The 18,456-nt window shown below is 38.7% G+C and overlaps 1 protein-coding gene across 2 annotated transcripts in view; it reads right to left on the bottom strand.

Annotated features, from left to right (window-relative positions):
• LOC124643605 overlaps positions 1 to 18,456 on the bottom strand; it is a 61,323-nt gene that overhangs the window by 18,837 nt on the left and 24,030 nt on the right. Inside the window, exons 3-9 of one of the 2 annotated variants that reach the window (XM_047182609.1) lie at positions 6,083 to 6,830; positions 5,404 to 5,549; positions 4,666 to 4,883; positions 4,080 to 4,288; positions 3,401 to 3,513; positions 2,787 to 3,069; positions 2,359 to 2,522 (exon numbers count right to left, since the gene is read on the bottom strand). In XM_047182609.1, the coding sequence (XP_047038565.1) occupies positions 2,359 to 2,522; positions 2,787 to 3,069; positions 3,401 to 3,513; positions 4,080 to 4,288; positions 4,666 to 4,883; positions 5,404 to 5,549; positions 6,083 to 6,830 (1,881 nt within the window). Of the gene's footprint in view, positions 1 to 2,358; positions 3,070 to 3,400; positions 3,514 to 4,079; positions 4,289 to 4,665; positions 4,884 to 5,403; positions 5,550 to 6,082; positions 6,831 to 18,456 lie in introns of both variants that reach the window. The other variant, XM_047182608.1, reaches the window with a different exon arrangement.

The raw sequence follows: 18,456 nt of genomic DNA, 5'->3' as shown, positions 1-18,456 counted from the left end.
CCACCAATATATTAAAGTTATTTTGTAAAGAATATTTTAACCATATCAAACTGTTAAGCTTCTATTATTTCTTCTAACTATTTCTCGCACGATAGAAAGTAGCCCATTATGCTATTCTGATATAAGTTTAAGCTGTGATACTCATCAAAATCGATTCATCGTTTTATATGAAACAGAAACAAACACCCATACAAACTTTCGCTTTCATAATTACATGGATAAATAAATATATATACTTCCCTGCCGATTTCGGCTATGGTGACTGCTTTTAGTTATCATTGAGAGAAGAACTAGGATGATCAGCTCTTCTATGCGCCCTTTGATGGCTGCAGTACCCTATTTTATGTGTAAACGTGCGCGAGCATTGGCTGCACGTTAGGATACCGTCCACGTAGTTATAATGAATGGCTACTGGTGTTTTAGCCTTAAGAGCATCACGCTTCGCATCCAGTGCGGATTTCCTTTGCTCTTCGAAATCTTTGATAAATAAATATATTAACTTCAAAAACAAACCACGAGACACTTAACTATTTTAGTTAAATACCGTATCATTTGTAACCCTATAATTACAAGGTTAAATTGCCTAACTGTATGTGGTAACTCCGTATCATCGGTATGACATTTAAAAATATTTATATATACTTGTACAATTGAGCAACCAAGTATATCTTGTGGCTAATTAAAAGGTTTAGATTTGAGAAGTAATGGCTTGTGACGACGGTTTTTAATCAGTAAGAGTCTGACACTCCCTCACCGCTGGTAACCCACAGCGGGAGGGGTCATTTGATGATTTTTGACGTCGGAAAAAAAAAGGTGTCGCGTGCATTATTCCCGATTCCATGCTTCAGTCTGGTTGACATCATCGTTCCTAATTGTCGTTTCGAAATTACTAGGTATATAATTGGTCTGTAACTATATCATATTTTGGACAAAATAGTAATTAATTAAATAAAAAATTGTAGTAATTAGTGTCTGTAACGAGCACACTTCTACAGTATGTTTGTTCCTCTTTCACACAAAACTATAGCTTGGGTTTTGATGAACCCCAGCAATAATATACCTAGCCTATAAATCATAATAACATGGCTACCTTTTATCTAGGTGCAGGAAGTAGGTCCTTCGGGACGAGCAGGGAACTTGTTACGAATGAATACTTGCTAAAACTACTGAATTAATTTGGAAAATTTCGATTTCAATTTTGGCTTGATTTGTGATATTTTTTAGCAATTTTTTCAACTTGATTGCTCACTAATCTTAATAATTATTGTGTTTTGACATCCTATCATAAATATTGTGAAAACAAGTTATGTTAATATCCTAATTATTGTAACTTATCTTGTTTTCAAACGCTAATAATGTCGAATATGTTTTTATGCTAATTTCAGTTATCAATCAAAATAAATAACTTATATTATGAATATTACTGTTTACTGTTCTTTCGTATTATCTGCCTAGCCTTTTCCCAACTATGTTGGGGTCGGCTTCCAGTCTAACCGGATGCAGCTGAGTACCAGTGTGCATAGAACGACTACTTATCTGACCTCCCCAACCCAGTTACGGGGGCAACCCAGTATACCTTGGTAAAACTCGTGACACTTTCTGGCTTCTGATTACCCGTAACGAATGCCGAAGATGTTCAAATGTAAGCCGGGACCCACCAATTTATAACACAAAAGAACTCGTCATGACAAGCAAGATGGTCACCCATCCACAGACCTACCACTCCAAGCGATGCTTAACCTTACGATCAATAGACCTTTGCCTTATGACTTCATTTTTGACTATAATACTAAAACTATATAATTTACTAGACTTCAGACTCTTGCGAAAACTGTCTTTTTGATCTAGACATTCCATTAATTAAGTCGTGGTGGCCTAGTGGGTAAAGGACCAATCTCTCAAGTATGAGGGCGCGGGTTCGATCCCAGGTCAGGCAAGTACCAATGCAACTTTTCTAAGTCTGTATGTACTTTCTAAGTATATCTTAGACACCATTGACTGTGTTTCGGATGGCACGTTAAACTGTAGGTCCCGGCTGTCATTGAACATCCTTGGCAGTCGTTACGGGTAGTCAGAAGCCAGTAAGTCTGACACCAGTCTAACCAAGGGGTATCGGGTTGCCCGGGTAACTGGGTTGAGGAGGTCAGATAGGCAGTCGCTTCTTGTAAAGCACTGGTACTCAGCTGAATCCGGTTAGACTGGAAGCCGACCCCAACATGATTGGGAAAAAGGCTCAGAGGATGATTCCATTAATTTGAGGACTTCGTTAAGTTACCTTTACTTTAAATAAAGATATTGTAAAGGCATAAGACCACCTTAACAGAACATAGAAATACAAGAACACAAAAAACTACTCACGTTCAAAATACCGCACTCTCCGGAACCGCTGTATCTTGGCAGGTAAACCCTCTGGATGGATTCACTGAATTCATTCTCAACTCCAAATCCACCATTTTGTACCGAGAATCCTCCTTCCTGCACCAACTTCTGACCTTGACCTCGAATCACTCCTTGACCTTGACCTTGGATGACTCCGAATCCGTTCCCTTGGGTCACTCCAAAACCGCTGCCTTGGCTAACACCAAAACCATTTCCTTGAGAAACACCAAATCCAGTGCCTTGGGTAACACCGAATCCAGATCCCTGGTTGTAAGCGGTACCTTCTCCTCTAGACACAAGAGAGCCCTGTCCTTGAGAAGTGTACTGTCCTTGGCCACCGGTCACGGCAAATCCTTGTCCTTGAGTTACACCAACTCCCTGTCCTCTGATAACTCCCTGACCTTGACCTTGGATCACTCCTTGACCTTGACCTTGGGTGACACCAAATCCTTGACCCTGGCTAACACCGATGCCCTGTCCTTGAGTTACTCCAAATCCTTGTCCCTGGTTGACTCTGGAGCCCTGTCCCTGTCTGATGCCAGTTCCGAATCCTTGGGAGACTGTCTGGCCACCACCCTGGACGACTCCAAAACCTTGGCCGCGGTTGACTGCCACTCCTGAACCTTGGCGGACCACTTGACCGGTTCCTTGGGTTACGCCGAAGCCAACGTCTTGGGAAACTTGCGTGCCCTGGTAAGAAGACAAGAGTTTAGCATTTGATTATTTTTGACTTGTCTTGATTCAGATGCTTTCAATTATTTAGTGACTAATTTGGTCAAGTAAAATAGCATTCAGGAAGTTAGAATTTTGATCAGAAACCCAAATTGGTAAGTGGTGTAAGATTTAAATTAGGAAGCGAGTTAGGTATGACTAATTTAGTCAAGATTAAAAACACTTGGGTATGCTACAGCTGAATCATATTTAATATGACATTGACATAATTATTAACTTTTCATAGGTCAAACTTAGCACATCCTATTTTTGAAATCGGTAAAAAATGTAGGGAATCATTTACTCTTACCTGTCCACCCTGGGCATAAGATCCTTGTCCCTGAATCACAGTTTGTCCGTTCTGACCGAAGCCTTGTGTAGTCTTCGTGAATGTGGAACCTTGGCCAAATTGTCCGACATTACCTGTGGGCAAAATTTTAAGTTTAGGAAAGATATTTAAGCTCCACAACCCAGTTACTTGGGCGACTTACCATTGCTAAGACTCGTTGTCTATCTTTCTAGCTGCTGTATCCGTAGCGACTGACAAAGATGTTCAAATTACAGCTGTGATCTACCAGTTTATCGTGCCTTCCGAAACGCGGAGGAACTCGTCATGACAAGATAGGTACCTACTCTTGCACGGATCGACCGCACCAAGCGTTGCTTAACCTGATGATTGATGGATCCGTGCGGCTGTTACTCAGCCATGAGTTCCTCATACCGACACGGTTTCATTAATATAATATTCACTATGCATCGCCCATCGGAAAGCAGGCTCTGCGCTCGATCTCTCTCCGGTGGAGTCGGATTGTCGTCCCATCGCGCTATGTGAGTGAAGGAATAGTGAGTGCACCTGTGTCCAAGCTAATGTGCGTGCACTATAATATGTCCTGCGCAGCTGGCTGATCTCCTTATATGAGAACAGCCGCTGTAGTTGACAATTAGCTTTAACGCTATTACAATATTCGCCATAAAAACAACAAACTAACCTTGGTTACCCTGACCAGCAGATTCATACTGTCCTTGACCTTGGATTGTGACCTGACCTTGACCTCCCTGGCTGTAAGACCCTCGTCCTCCTTGAGTGTATGTTCCCTGGTCAAATCTAGTCTTCTGAACGAAGGATCCAGGGGTGGATGAAGGGAATCCAGGAGTGACTTGGTTAGGACCTTGAGGTAAAGTTGGCTTGGGGGTAGTTCTGTAAAGAAATAACTGGTGTTAGGCATGTTAGAGTAAGTGTTATTTGTGTTACGAGATTCTTATAGAAATTGTAAGTTTGAAGTTCATTATTTTTGGAGTTTTTTTTGACAATGCATCTTTTCTAAATTATATGTACTTCTAATTATATCTTGGATACCAATGATTGTTTAAAAAGTGAAGGAAAACATCTAAAGGAAATATGCATTATTAAATCGAGAAATTATCAACCCGCATTGCGAAATGGTGGTGATTGACGCTCAATCCTTCTCTGTATGAGAAGAGAGACAAATCTGATGATGATGACAAAGTGTAGGTATATAAAATAAAGTTCTAAACAGAAGAGATGATGATGAGTTCTTAACATCAAAATCTTACCTGAAATTGTTCAAAAACACAGATCCAGTAGTTGGTGGTCTGACGGTCACTCCAGGAGGGTTGTTGGAACTGCCACGGCTGTCAGGCACGTATTTGCCATCATTGCCCCCGAAGACCCCGGGAACCCATTTGCCGAGTTGGTTGGTTGGCCAAGGGTCAGTGTAGAGGGGGTCACGGCAACACTTGCCGATGCGGCCTGATGCTAAGTCTTTGCAGTCCTGGGTAAAAGTTTGGGCGTCAATAAGGGTAGTAGAATTCGGCTGCTTGATAGCAGTCTTTTTTCATGTGATAGAGGATTTTTGAAGAGAAAAGAAGATCCTAGATTTTATTTAAGGAATTTGTGTAAGAGACTGGTTGACACATCAAGAAGGTTTCTCCGTCTCCTGGATTTCCTAAGGAGCTACCCACATTTATCGAGCTTAACCCGAGTGCGTATCGCTACACTGCTCGACTTATCTATTTATGTATATACAAACGGCTCGTTTCGCCGTCGGCCGACGTCGAGACGTATCGGCCGAGTCGAGCCAATGCGAATGGTATTAGTAACACCCTTATTACCATATAAAGGCTTTATGACCGGTGTTAGCCGATTCCGAGTCGATAAATATGGAGAGATCCTTGCTGATTGTCATCTCGACAACTATCAACCGACTAAAAGTTTTCTGGCTGCGTAGAATTGAAAGGTAGAGGGAGGGAAGCAGGTTATTTCAATACAAAAATGTTCACAGTAATACTTACAGTCAATGGTACTCTGTAAGCCTGTTGGTCTCTGGTCAGCGCAACTGTGGTGTTGGAGATCACGCCTTCCGCGGTACAGTATTCGATGGGTGTGCACTTCAGGGCTGCAGCACAGCCTACAGGCACATCTGATACTACTGATCCACCTAAAAAAAGATTTTCAGGTTTATATTTTATCAGTACAATCTTTGGGTCTAGTTTAAGCAACATGGAGATACTGCCTATGTGACCTCCTCGATTGAGTCACTTGGTCAAATCGATAAAGACTGGTTGTCTGACTGTCTGGTTTTTGACTACATTATTTTAAATTTTGCAAGCCTGCTAGCAGAATGTATGAGGATTATTTTTTATTTATGTATAACTATTTTTGTACCTACATTCTTTGTAAAGAAATGATTTCTTTTTTCGTTTCTTTTACATCTAGGACCTACCAATTTAATGCTCCTTTCGATTGAGATGAATTTTGGAATAGAATAAAACCCTGGACATGGCAAAAGTCTTACATAATCAAATCAAGGAAGAACGTATCATCAGTCTAACCGGATGCAGCTGAGTATCAGTGTTTTACAAAGAGCGACTGCCTATCTGACCACCTTAACCCAGTTACACTTACAACCCAATACCCCTTGATATGACTAGTAAGATAGTAAAACAAAAATATAGATCAAGTAAAACTTACCAGTCGGTTCCGGATAGAAGTCAAGAATCAAGTTTCCGTCTGTGTAGTTGGGTACTTTGTTTTGTACCACATTGCTGTTAGAGGTATCGTGGTCAGGGGGCAGATATTCAGGTGCTTTCGTGGAAGGTGGCAAGTATGTTGGCCTGGTCACTGGTCTTCTAGTCGTCACTGGCCTAGGAGTCGTGAACGGCCGTTGTGTGGACACGAAAGAAGGAGTCGGGACATTGGAAGGACTGGTGACAGAGTCTACAGGTGGCAGGTAAGGGATACCAGGCTTCAACCCTGATCCGACAGCACCGGGACGGAATGACCCAGCGTTTTCAGAACCAGCTGAGAACGAGTCGGTTTCTATGAAGTTGGATTGACTGGTCTGTTTGAAGACTTCATTGTTGAAAGAGTTTGCGTTTCCAAAGCGACCAGGTCCTGGTGCGATGGTTGAGCCGAACCCTGAGGCTGATGATCCAAACTGGTTGGAATTGAAAGACGATGATCCTCCGAATTGAGAGCCGGCATTTGAGCTGCCTGCGCTGAATCCTGTCTGACCAGCTCCGAAGCCAGTTGAAGCTCCAAAGTTGCTCTGGCTGCCCTGACTTGAGCCTGACTGGCTGAAGATATCCTGGCCTTGAGAAGCTGATCCTTGGAAGGTGCCGGAGCCAACTCCGAGGGAACCTTGGAGGTTTCCTTGTCCGGAGAGTGATGAGGTTTCGATCCTGCAGCAGATTTCAGTCCTGGTGTTGCAGTACTGCTTCTGTGAGAAAAAAGGAGATTTCGTTAGCTTTTGTGTGGTGAATTTGAGTTGATATTAATTACAAATATTGAGGTAGGTATTGTTTGTGACAGGAATCATAGAAAAGAAATGACTGTGAACATGTGACAGTCAAATTATTACTTTTCATTTTCATATTAATAAAGAGCACGTTTTTTTCCGTATCCATAATCTATATGTCGTACTCTTAAGACGCTCAACGCCCTTCTGACTGCCAACCCTGAATTTGATGTGTTTGTGGATGAGTGGAGTAAAGTGAAGCGTGTGTGTTTGGGGTTCTGTGAGAGAAAGTATGCAAGAGCGTCCACTGTTCCTTGTTAGTTAGATAATCATTGAAATGCTGTCGACTATAATATGTTTTTACTTTTGTTTTGTTTTGATTTAATGTTTCCATGTTAATTATTGTAATTGGTGTTGCACCGTTTTAATTAACTATAAATAAATAAATAAATCTATTTTGGCATATATATCGCTAGATTTATAACTATTATAATTTAAATAATATACAGGTTTCTCCAATTTTGTTACCAACTCATTTATAAAGTAAAGTGTGTTGACAATAACTAAATTATTGAATGCATAAATTTTAGATTAGAAAGGTCAACCAAGGATAGTTCAATGATAGCTGTATTCTTATTAATTCATCTAGGAACTAAAAAATAATAATGTCCTCTTAACCGATTGTCGGCCACGGCAGCTGTCCTCATATAAGGAGATCAGTCAGCTACGCAAGACATATTACAGTGCACGAGCATTTGCTTGGACACAGGTGCACTCACTATTCCTTCACTCTCTGCGCGCGAAGGGACGACAATCCGACACCACCGGAGAGAGATCACAAGCACGACCGACAGCAACGTGCTCTCCGATGCACGGGTGTGTCAATAACCAACTTTTAGACTCCGGGCTGCAGAGTAAATAGTCGGCCGAAAGTTGACCCGATGTTAACATATTTTTTTAAGAAAATCGTGAAATTAGTCTCTTTTCAGTCGATCTGATACCGGCTTGACAATTGGTCGTTATTACCTGCGTCTCCCATTTAATTCGTCTCCGTTCTTATAAAGCGCTCGATAAAACTGTCGGCCGATTAAAAGTTTGCAGTATGATTATACTCTTAAGGTATAGCTACAAACCCATAGAAGTTAAAATAACAAATCCTTCATAGCTTATTAAGTTCTCTATATGGGTTTACTATTAATTGACACCTTATAGATTGTCTAGCATTAACAAAATAATTGCTTGGCAAACCATTTCGAAATTAACTGGCGACTTAAACTTAGGTTAAGTGTGAAACGTAAATTGATGCAATTGACATAAAGATCGATTGATAAATTGATTGATTGAGGCTCGGCTGGTTTGACTGGATTTTCTTCGCGAGTTATTTGAGGGAAAATGTGACGAATTTAAGGAGTTTTAGCATGTTTTAGTCGGTTGATAGTTTGTTTGGGCTCATAAATCAGTATGAAGATGAATGGAAGTACATACGTAACAACGATCAGGTATTTCTTCGGTACCAGAACGATTAAAAACTTTGATTGCAAAAAAAAACTGCCAAGGGCCGACTATTACATTAAATTAATTACATAGATATTTTGACCTCTCAAGTATGAGGGCGATTGTTCGATTCCAGGTCAGGCAAGTACCAATGCAACTTTTCTAAGTTTGTATGTACTTTCTAGTATATCTTGGACATCAATGACTGTGTTCTGGATGGCACGTTAAACTGTAGGTCCCGGCTGTCATTGAACATCCTTGGCAGTAGTTACGGGTAGTCAGAAGCCAGTAAATCTGACACCAGTCTAACCAAGGGGTATTGGGTTGCCCGGGTAACTGGGTTAAGGAGGTCGGATATTCAGTCGCTCCTTGTGGCACACTGGTACTCAGCTGCATCCGGTTAGACTGGAAGCCGACCCCAACATAGTTGGAAAAAGGCTCGGAGGATGATGATGATAAAGAGATATTTCGACCAATGAAGAAGGACATGACAAAAGTGTAAAATTATCATTATAAATTGTATCTTCTTGTAAATTCAATTGAATATGAAAACATTTCAAATAAATGTTATCCATTAATATATTTGATTAATTATCAAATATTAAAGTACCCACTTAACATTTAGACGGTAAATTAGATAATAAATAATTTCGTATTTTCAATCAATAATACAGTAGTTACGTAGTAATTCATATTACATGTAAGGCTGTCTTATTTAATATCATTAATTTAAAATATAGGATTGTCATTTGACTTAACATTATAATAATTACGGGGCTGTGGGATTCTTCGCGCGAGTTACCGCGGCCCTGGTACATAAAAGGTCTACGACGGAACACGACGGTTTTTAGTCAGTAAGAGTCTGACACTCCCTCTCCGCTGCTAACCCACAGCGGGAGGGGTCATTTGATGATTTTTGACATTGTTAAAAAAAGGTAGTGATACTAGGAATCTAATAAAGAGACCACTTTTTTGTTTGTTTGTTTGTTTATACCCCGAAGGCTCCGAAACTGCACAATTGATTTAAAAATTCTTTACCTAACTGTAAGAAAGCTACACTCTTCCCGAGTAACATAGGCTATATTTTATTTCGGTACGGGAAGAAAATTCCCCGGAACACCAGTGAAACTATGGGAATACCGCTAGTTTAGAATATAGGTACATACATATTTGTCAAAATTAAGTCAGTATTAGGTGATTGAGGAAGGCTATTTTTCATCCGGATGTGCGAAGTTGTTCCGGTGAGAACCAGTAATACAAATAAATCAAAATGTAACATTCAAATGCAAAATGACAAATACTTGTAAAACAAGTGTTAATAATTATTAGCTATCTAAAAAAATATAGTTCAATCCGGCTCCATCATCAGATCAGTTCGACAGTACCATATTATTGTATTGTCATCAGAACTACATACAGCTGACAATTTCATGACGCTACGGTCCTTGGAAGATGGTTGAATTAGTTACCTTAGATTATATTAGGTACATAGTTACATACAGTTCCACCTAATAAAATTATCCTCATCCTCCTAGCCTTTTTTTCCCAACTATGTTGGGGTCGGCTTGAAATCTAACCGGATGTAGCTAAGTACCAGCGCTTTACAAATAGCGACTGCTCTATCTGACCTCCTCAACCCAGTTACCCGGGCAACCCAATACCCCTTGGTTAAACTGGTGTCAGACTTACTGGCTTCTGACTACCCGTAACGACTGTCAAGGATGTTAAATGACAGCCGGGACCTACAGTTTAACGTGCCGTCCGAAACACAGTCATTGGTGTCTAAGATATACTTAGAAAGTACATGTAAACTTATAAAAGTTGCTTTGGTACTTCGACCTAATAAAAGCGTGTTAAATATAATTCAGGATTACGGAGCGCCCACGTAATTATATTTCCGGATATAGTTTTTTCTTAACTGACGTATTTTCAAGGAAATAACTGGACGTCTTCGGTCTAATTAGTTTTTTTTTCTCTGTGAGAACCATTGTTCTTTTGTTTTGTATATAACTGACAGTTTTTCTTCTTGTTTTTGTAATTAACTTGTATAATAAGTCTGTCATGATATGCTGTGGTCGGTTTTCAAAGAATCTAAAGTTCTAAGTGTGAATATTTGGTTTTTGCTGTGAAGAATAATTAATTGTTATGTCTTGCGGTTGAAGTATTGGAATTACGATTTTTAACACGCTTCTATTAGGTCGACTTGAATGTAACTATGTAACGGAATCTCTTCATCTCCCCAGCCTTTCCCAACTATGTTGGGGTCGGCTTCCAGTCTAACCGGATGCAGCTGAGTACCAGTGTGCCACAAGGAGCGACTGCCTATCTGATCTCCTCAACCTAGTTACTTAGTCAACCCGACTTGGTTAGACTGGTATCAGACTTTCTGGCTTGACTACCCGTGACGACTGCCAAAGATGTTCAAATGACAGACGGGACCAAAAGTAAGCGTGCCTACCAAAACTCAAACCTATTGCAAAATTACTAAAAACAAAGATAATTGAAAACCAAATATTTGCTAAATTAGTACGTAAACTAATTATTATATTTATCCAACGAATGGAAGCGAGTATTGTATTTTGCAATACCATATCGAAGACTCTTTTGTAAATATTAGATCTAGAACGATTGCATTGGGACATAATGCAATTTTTACGTCGTTTTTGAGGTCAGTTCGGTCTAGATGCTAACCTTTGACCTGGATTGTGACAGCTTTTAATACAACTATGCAACGGAATATCATTATTTATTAAAATTATAATAATTATAAAGCTAAAGAATTTTTGTTAATTCATTTGACCACATTAATCTCATTAACTACTCATCCGATTAGAAAAAATCTTGAAGTGTTCAATAGCTAATTTACGAAGGAGGGCTAGAAGATATTTTTTTCCAAGTGCTCGGAGTAGTTCCCAGTGTACGCGGGTGAAACCACTGGCAAAACTAGTAATATTATAAAGCCGTAGAGTCCATTTATTTCAACTACTAATTTCAGAAACTGCTAATCCGACTTGAAAAAGTGTTTCAGTGTTAGATAGCCCATTAATCGAACAAACACATTCTTTAGCTTTATATTATTTTTCATACAAAATGAAGCAGTATTTTCATCAAATTAATATGCTAATAAAGAAATGTCGAAACGGACCGCACAGCAAAATTTTCCTCGAACAACTCTTGCTCAAGAAATGTTCTAAAAATAGGTATAGAAATGTACACGAAAGGGCACCATGTTACCCGACTACGAAAGGTTAAAGTTGCGTTAAGTTTTGACAACCAGTTGACCTAACTTAGGTCTAGACTGTAAGCAATACGATGCTTATCTCGTGTCTGTCTGATATATGATAGACAGCTAGTTAAGAAAATACCAAATGTGTTTTCTTAAGTCTGACAACCAGTCTTATGGTATATCGGATTGCCCGGGTAACTGGGTTGAGGAGGTCAGATAGACAGTCGCTCCTTGTGGCACACTGGTACTCAGCTGGATCCTCTTAGACTGGAAGCCGACCCCAACATAGTTGGGAAAAGGCTCGGCAGATGATAAATCCTTTCTTAACATTAAAAATGGGAAAGTTACTTTGTCTGACTATGAAGCCGAAACTCCTGCCCTGTTCCCAATTTTATTTGGGCTCGGCGCAATATGTCATCCTCTTCCATTTTCCCTGTCACTCGTCATACTGACACTCACTCCCTTCCTATTCATGTCATCTTTCAGGCAATCCATCCATCGTTTCTTAGGTCTTCCCGAAATTACTGCACTGATTTCAATAAAATTTGATACACGCTACTTTTTATACGAGTGCAAAATGTAGTTACCTCAGTAAGCGAGTGGATACAGAAGAAACAGCTAGTATGCTTAATATATTTGAATGATAATACAAACATACAAGTATAAATCATTTGACAATCCTGATTGGACAAGCAATAATTCATCTTGTACTTATTTAAATAGTATTTCAATTCATTATAATAGTAAATAATATATTGATAGCCTTGTTAGTTAAGTGTTTGAAGCCTATGGTCTAAACATAAGTTTCTCAAGATATTTTCTTTCAAGTAGTGTTCAAAAGTTTATAATAAAACTTGTACCTAATCAAAACTTCCATCGTCATCTCCCGAGCCTTTTCCCAACTATGTTGGGGTCGGCTTCCAGTCTAACCGGAGGTAGCTGAGTACCAGTGCTTTACAAGGAGCGACTGCCCATCTGATCTCCTCAACCCAGTTACCCGGGCAACCCAATACCCCTTGGTTAGACTGGTGACAGACTTACTGACTTGCTTGTAATCTAAACTATACTAATAATACAAAGGAATCATTTTTTGTTTGTTTCTCCGAAAATACAAGACTTATTTGAAAAATTCTTCTACTGTTGTAAAGCTACACTCTTCCCGAGTAACATAGGCTATATTTTATCCCGGTACGGATAGTAGATCACTCGAAACACAGGCGAAGTCGCGGACGAAAACTAGTATAACAAAATGCGAAATCCCTACTAATATTATAAATGCGAAAGTAACTCTGTCGGTCTGTCTGTTACGCTTTCACGTCTAAACCACTGAACTGTTTTTAATCAAATTTGGTACAGAGATAGAGATTACCTTGAGAAAGAACATAGGATAGTTTTTATCCCGGACTTTTGAAGAATGCTCTTGGAAACGCGATATAATCGAACTCTACGCGGGCGAAGCCGCGGGCGAAAATACTTATAAGAGAAAGAAGTTACAAACTTACTTACTGCCGTTTCGCAATGAACAGACAAACATACATATTTTGAAATCCTCACCTTTGTAGATACATGTCCACATTTAATGTTCTCAGTACACGACGGCTTGATAAATGATAGTTCATACTAACAATATCTTGGTACAAACGTTTTAGATAGATTTTGTATTTTGTTATTTCTAAAGCTTCGCCTATATTTCGTCATCGGTAAAGATAGGTGTATGAGTATGAAGGTAGCTTTAATTTTGTTGGTTGTAAGTAAAAATCTCTAGCCCTAATCTATAGAAATTATTTTTAAAATAAATAATGTACTACATAAAGGCGCATATTTTTTTTTGTTTGTACCTCAAAAGCTCCGAAAGTTCTGAATTGATTTGAAAGATTTATTCACTGTTGGAAAGCTACACTCTTCCCGAGTAACATAGGCTATATTTTATCCCGGTACGAGCAGTAGTTCCCACGGGACGCGGGTAAAACTGCGAGAAAGCGGCTAGTATCTTATAATATTCTTAGTAGGCATAGACACGCCTTAAACGCTACTGCAAACATTATAACAATAATTTCTTGTTACAAACAATGGCTCCTAGCTCGGGGTTATCAATCTTATATTCATGTATGTATTAATGTATGAATTTCATACATTTTATACATTATGTATGAGTGTGAATTATTGTGTCATACATAGGCTGTTGTTTTGATTTATTGTCAGTATGACGAGTGACAGGGGACAATGGAAGAGGATGACATATTGCGCCGACCCCAAATAAAATTGGGAACGGGGCAGGAGTTTCGGCTTCATAGTCAGACAAAGTTTCTTTCCCATTTTTAATGTTAAGAAAGGATTTATCATCTCCCGAGCCTTTTCCCAACTATGTTGGGGTCGGCTTCCAGTCTAACCGGAGGTAGCTGAGTACCAGTGCTTTACAAGGAGCGACTGCCCATCTGATCTCCTCAACCCAGTTACCCGGGCAACCCAATACCCCTTGGTTAGACTGGTGACAGACTTACTGACTTGCTTGTAATCTAAACTATACTAATAATACAAAGGAATCATTTTTTGTTTGTTTCTCCGAAAATACAAGACTTATTTGAAAAATTCTTCTACTGTTGTAAAGCTACACTCTTCCCGAGTAACATAGGCTATATTTTATCCCGGTACGGATAGTAGATCACTCGAAACACAGGCGAAGTCGCGGACGAAAACTAGTATAACAAAATGCGAAATCCCTACTAATATTATAAATGCGAAAGTAACTCTGTCGGTCTGTCTGTTACGCTTTCACGTCTAAACCACTGAACTGATTTTAATCAAATTTGGTACAGAGATAGAGATTACCTTGAGAAAGAACATAGGATAGTTTTTATCCCGGACTTTTGAAGAATGCTCTTGGAAACGCGATATAATCGAACTCTACGCGGGCGAAGCCGCGGGCGAAAATACTTATAAGAGAAAGAAGTTACAAACTTACTTACTGCCGTTTCGCAATGAACAGACAAACATACATATTTTGAAATCCTCACCTTTGTAGATACATGTCCACATTTAATGTTCTCAGTACACGACGGCTTGATAAATGATAGTTCATACTAACAATATCTTGGTACAAACGTTTTAGATAGATTTTGTATTTTGTTATTTCTAAAGCTTCGCCTATATTTCGTCATCGGTAAAGATAGGTGTATGAGTATGAAGGTAGCTTTAATTTTGTTGGTTGTAAGTAAAAATCTCTAGCCCTAATCTATAGAAATTATTTTTAAAATAAATAATGTACTACATAAAGGCGCATATTTTTTTTTGTTTGTACCTCAAAAGCTCCGAAAGTTCTGAATTGATTTGAAAGATTTATTCACTGTTGGAAAGCTACACTCTTCCCGAGTAACATAGGCTATATTTTATCCCGGTACGAGCAGTAGTTCCCACGGGACGCGGGTAAAACTGCGAGAAAGCGGCTAGTATCTTATAATATTCTTAGTAGGCATAGACACGCCTTAAACGCTACTGCAAACATTATAACAATAATTTCTTGTTACAAACAATGGCTCCTAGCTCGGGGTTATCAATCTTATATTCATGTATGTATTAATGTATGAATTTCATACATTTTATACATTATGTATGAGTGTGAATTATTGTGTCATACATAGGCTGTTGTTTTGATTTATTCACTAAATTCTACCTGCGATATTGTTCACTTAACATAAACATTTCAATATATAATGACATACTTACACGATTATAAAGTACTAGTGTTTTCACCTGCGTCCCGTGGGAACTACTGACCGTACCGGGATAAAGTATAGCCTATGTTACTCGGGAAGAGTGTAGCTTTCCAACAGTGAAAGAATTTTTTAGTAGTTTCGGAGCCCTTAGGGTATAAACAAACTAAATAATTTCCTCTTTATTATATTCGTATAAATTATACCTAGTATCGATAATAATGTTTGCAGTAGCTTTAAAGGCGTGTCGATGTCTTTACTAAGAATATTATAATGAAATAATCTTATGTTTGAGTGTGAAAATATCTAAGTACTATCAACCAATGACATTTATGACAATCCACGGAGGAAAGAAAGATAGCGGAGATGCTATAAGGAAGGTAGGTCAGGCGCCTTCTTGTAGCTCAAGCAACGTACAGTAGGCGTGATCAGTTACTAGAACTAACGAGACGTTCGGGTTCCTTGTCAAATCAAAACTAATCTGTCAAAGATTGGTCTTGATTGATTGGTGATTTCATTTTGAAAATAATGGACGTGTAAGGGCGGAGCTAGTAACGTTCCTCGTCCCCTGAACACAAGCTTTTTAACCACAAAATTCAACACACAAAGTTATTTTTTTCATTCGCAATATGTAAATATTTTGAGTCGTATTGTAAGCCTGTCAGTTAAATGTCAGTAAGAGTTGTAATATCAATCATATATTGACATCTTTTGTCAACAACTTAACCTGAGTATTTGTGAGTCATTTACAAAGAAACCGGTCAAGTGCGAGTCGTACTCACACACGAAGGGTTCCGTACTTATAATTAATATTATTAGTTAAAAATGTTGTTTGCATTTGTGGCAAATTTCGGAAGGCACGTTAAACTGTAGGTCCCGGCTGTCATTGCACATCTTTGGCAGTCGTTACGGGTAGTCAGAAGCTAGTAAGTCTGACACCAGTCTTTCACAGAAGTATTAGGTTGCCTGGGTAACTGTGTTAAGGAGATCAGATAGGCAGTCGCTCGTTGTGGCACACTGGTACTCAGCTGCATCCGGTTAGACTGGAAGCCGACCCCAACATAGTTGGGAAAGGGCTAGTCAGATGATCATTTATTTACGTGGCAGTTAAGTTTAAGTAGTTATTTTGCAATTCCAGTCGGCTTTAAGAAAGGACATCGAGATGTAGTTAGCAGAAATGCCATGACAATTGTTATTTTGTAATTTATTGTTTTAAAATATGACGTTTGGATGACGTGATTAATGTTTTTTTTTGGTTTTTGATTGAGATGTCAGTTTTTGAAGAAGAATTTTTAGTTATGATGTTAATTGGTCTGATTTATTGTTTTTCAAAGAAAAAAATATTTGTAATTTCTGATTTATGATGATATATTTAAAGAAAAAATATTTTTAGTTATATTTTTTCATCCTTAATTTGTGTAAAAATGAATTGATGTCACAAATGGTTTGTTATTTTTTTTTGTAATTTTACCTTGCCCTCTAGTTAATCCATCTGGAGCATATAGTAATCTTTTTTTTTACATATATTAGCTTCACTTGTAACTAACACAATGTATGTAAGAAAATCTTGGAATCTTAAATTGACCCACTTCCCGGTCTTCGATTAGGATGAAATTTTGCACACGCTCTGAGTTCTGATGACAATACATGACAAGCGATGATTTTAAGTTTTTTTAAATTATATTTTTTTTTAATACACTAAAAACATTCTTACTATAAATTGTCTAAGGGATAAAAATTACATAAAAATTAACAATACCCTGCTTAATTTTAAACACAAATCATTTTGCCAACTGTACATGTCTGCTTTAACCAGACGGTCATCAAAATGTTTTCCTTACAATTGCTTAAGTCTAGCGTATAATATAAACGTCTAAGTTTTTCAAGCTGACCCGATTCTACTGGTACAGTCAACTGCAGGTCAGTGGTAACAGTTTTATAGGAAAATCGTACTTTTTACTATTGAGTTAAGGTGCATGACAGTTACCACTGATGTGCAGTTTACTGTACACACTCAAATACCTAACATTTTAGTGTTTTCTTTGGTTGAAATTCTGAGAAATTCTACCTTAGTGTCTGTTTTTACTTGACCTTTATTTTGTTGGTTTTATATAAGACTTATTATCCAAATATTGGTTAGACTAGTTTCTTTGAAATACCTATAGGTAAAATGGAGCCTATAAAAAGACGGATGCAGGTCGCCTCCAACAGGTATCTGCGGAGATCTAAGGGGGAGGCCTATGTTCAGCAGTGGACGTCCTATGCCTGAGATGATGATGACGATGATGATGATGAGCCTATAAAATAGTATCCTTTGGTAAGACTGGTTGTCAGACTTTCTGGCTTCTGACTACCCGTAACTACTGCCAAGGATGTTTAATGACAGCCGGGACCTACAGTTTAACGTGCCATCCGAAACACAGTCATTGGTGTCTAAGATATACTTAGAAAGTACATACAAACTTAGAAAAGTTGCATTGGTACTGGTTTGACCTGGAATCGAACACACTCATACTTGAGAGGTTAGTTCTTTACCATTATTAACTTAGAATTTAAACATAGCTGTCAAAATGTGGGTGTGACTTCTGCTTAACCTTTTCCATTAAAGGCGTGGTTATAACTAAATAAGTATATGACTCATAGTTCACGCGTACAATTTGAAATTTGCATCTTTGTGGTTATTTTTCAACCTTCAAAGTCAAAGTCAAATGTTTTCGTTTCAAATAGGCCTTTGCAGGCTCCTATGACTGGAAGCCGACCCCAACATAGTTGGGAAAAAGGCTCGGAGGATGATGAGGCTCCTGTGAAACGTCACACTAGTTGCACGATTCCAAAGAGTTGGTCTCATGGAGAAGAGCCGGCAAGAAACTTTATATATTTTTTGTATTTAGATATATACTTTTGGTAGTATAATCTCGGCTGTCATTTGAACGTCTTTGGCAGTCATTACGGGTAGTCAGAAGCCAGAAAGTCTGACAGCCAGTTTACCAAGGGGTATTGGGTTTCAAGAAGACGCTGTATGCAGGTCGCCTCCAACAGGTATCTGTGGAGATCTAAGGGGGAGGCCTATGTTCAGCAGTGGACGTGCTATGCCTGAGATGATGATGATGATTGGGTTTCAAGGGTGACTTCTGACCGTACCGTGATAAAATATAGCCTTTCTTTTCCTAGTTTCGGA

This window comes from Helicoverpa zea, chromosome 28, assembly GCF_022581195.2.
Source record: "Helicoverpa zea isolate HzStark_Cry1AcR chromosome 28, ilHelZeax1.1, whole genome shotgun sequence".
Classification (NCBI taxonomy): Eukaryota; Metazoa; Arthropoda; class Insecta; order Lepidoptera; family Noctuidae; genus Helicoverpa; species Helicoverpa zea.
This window is presented reverse-complemented; position numbering and strand designations above follow the sequence as displayed.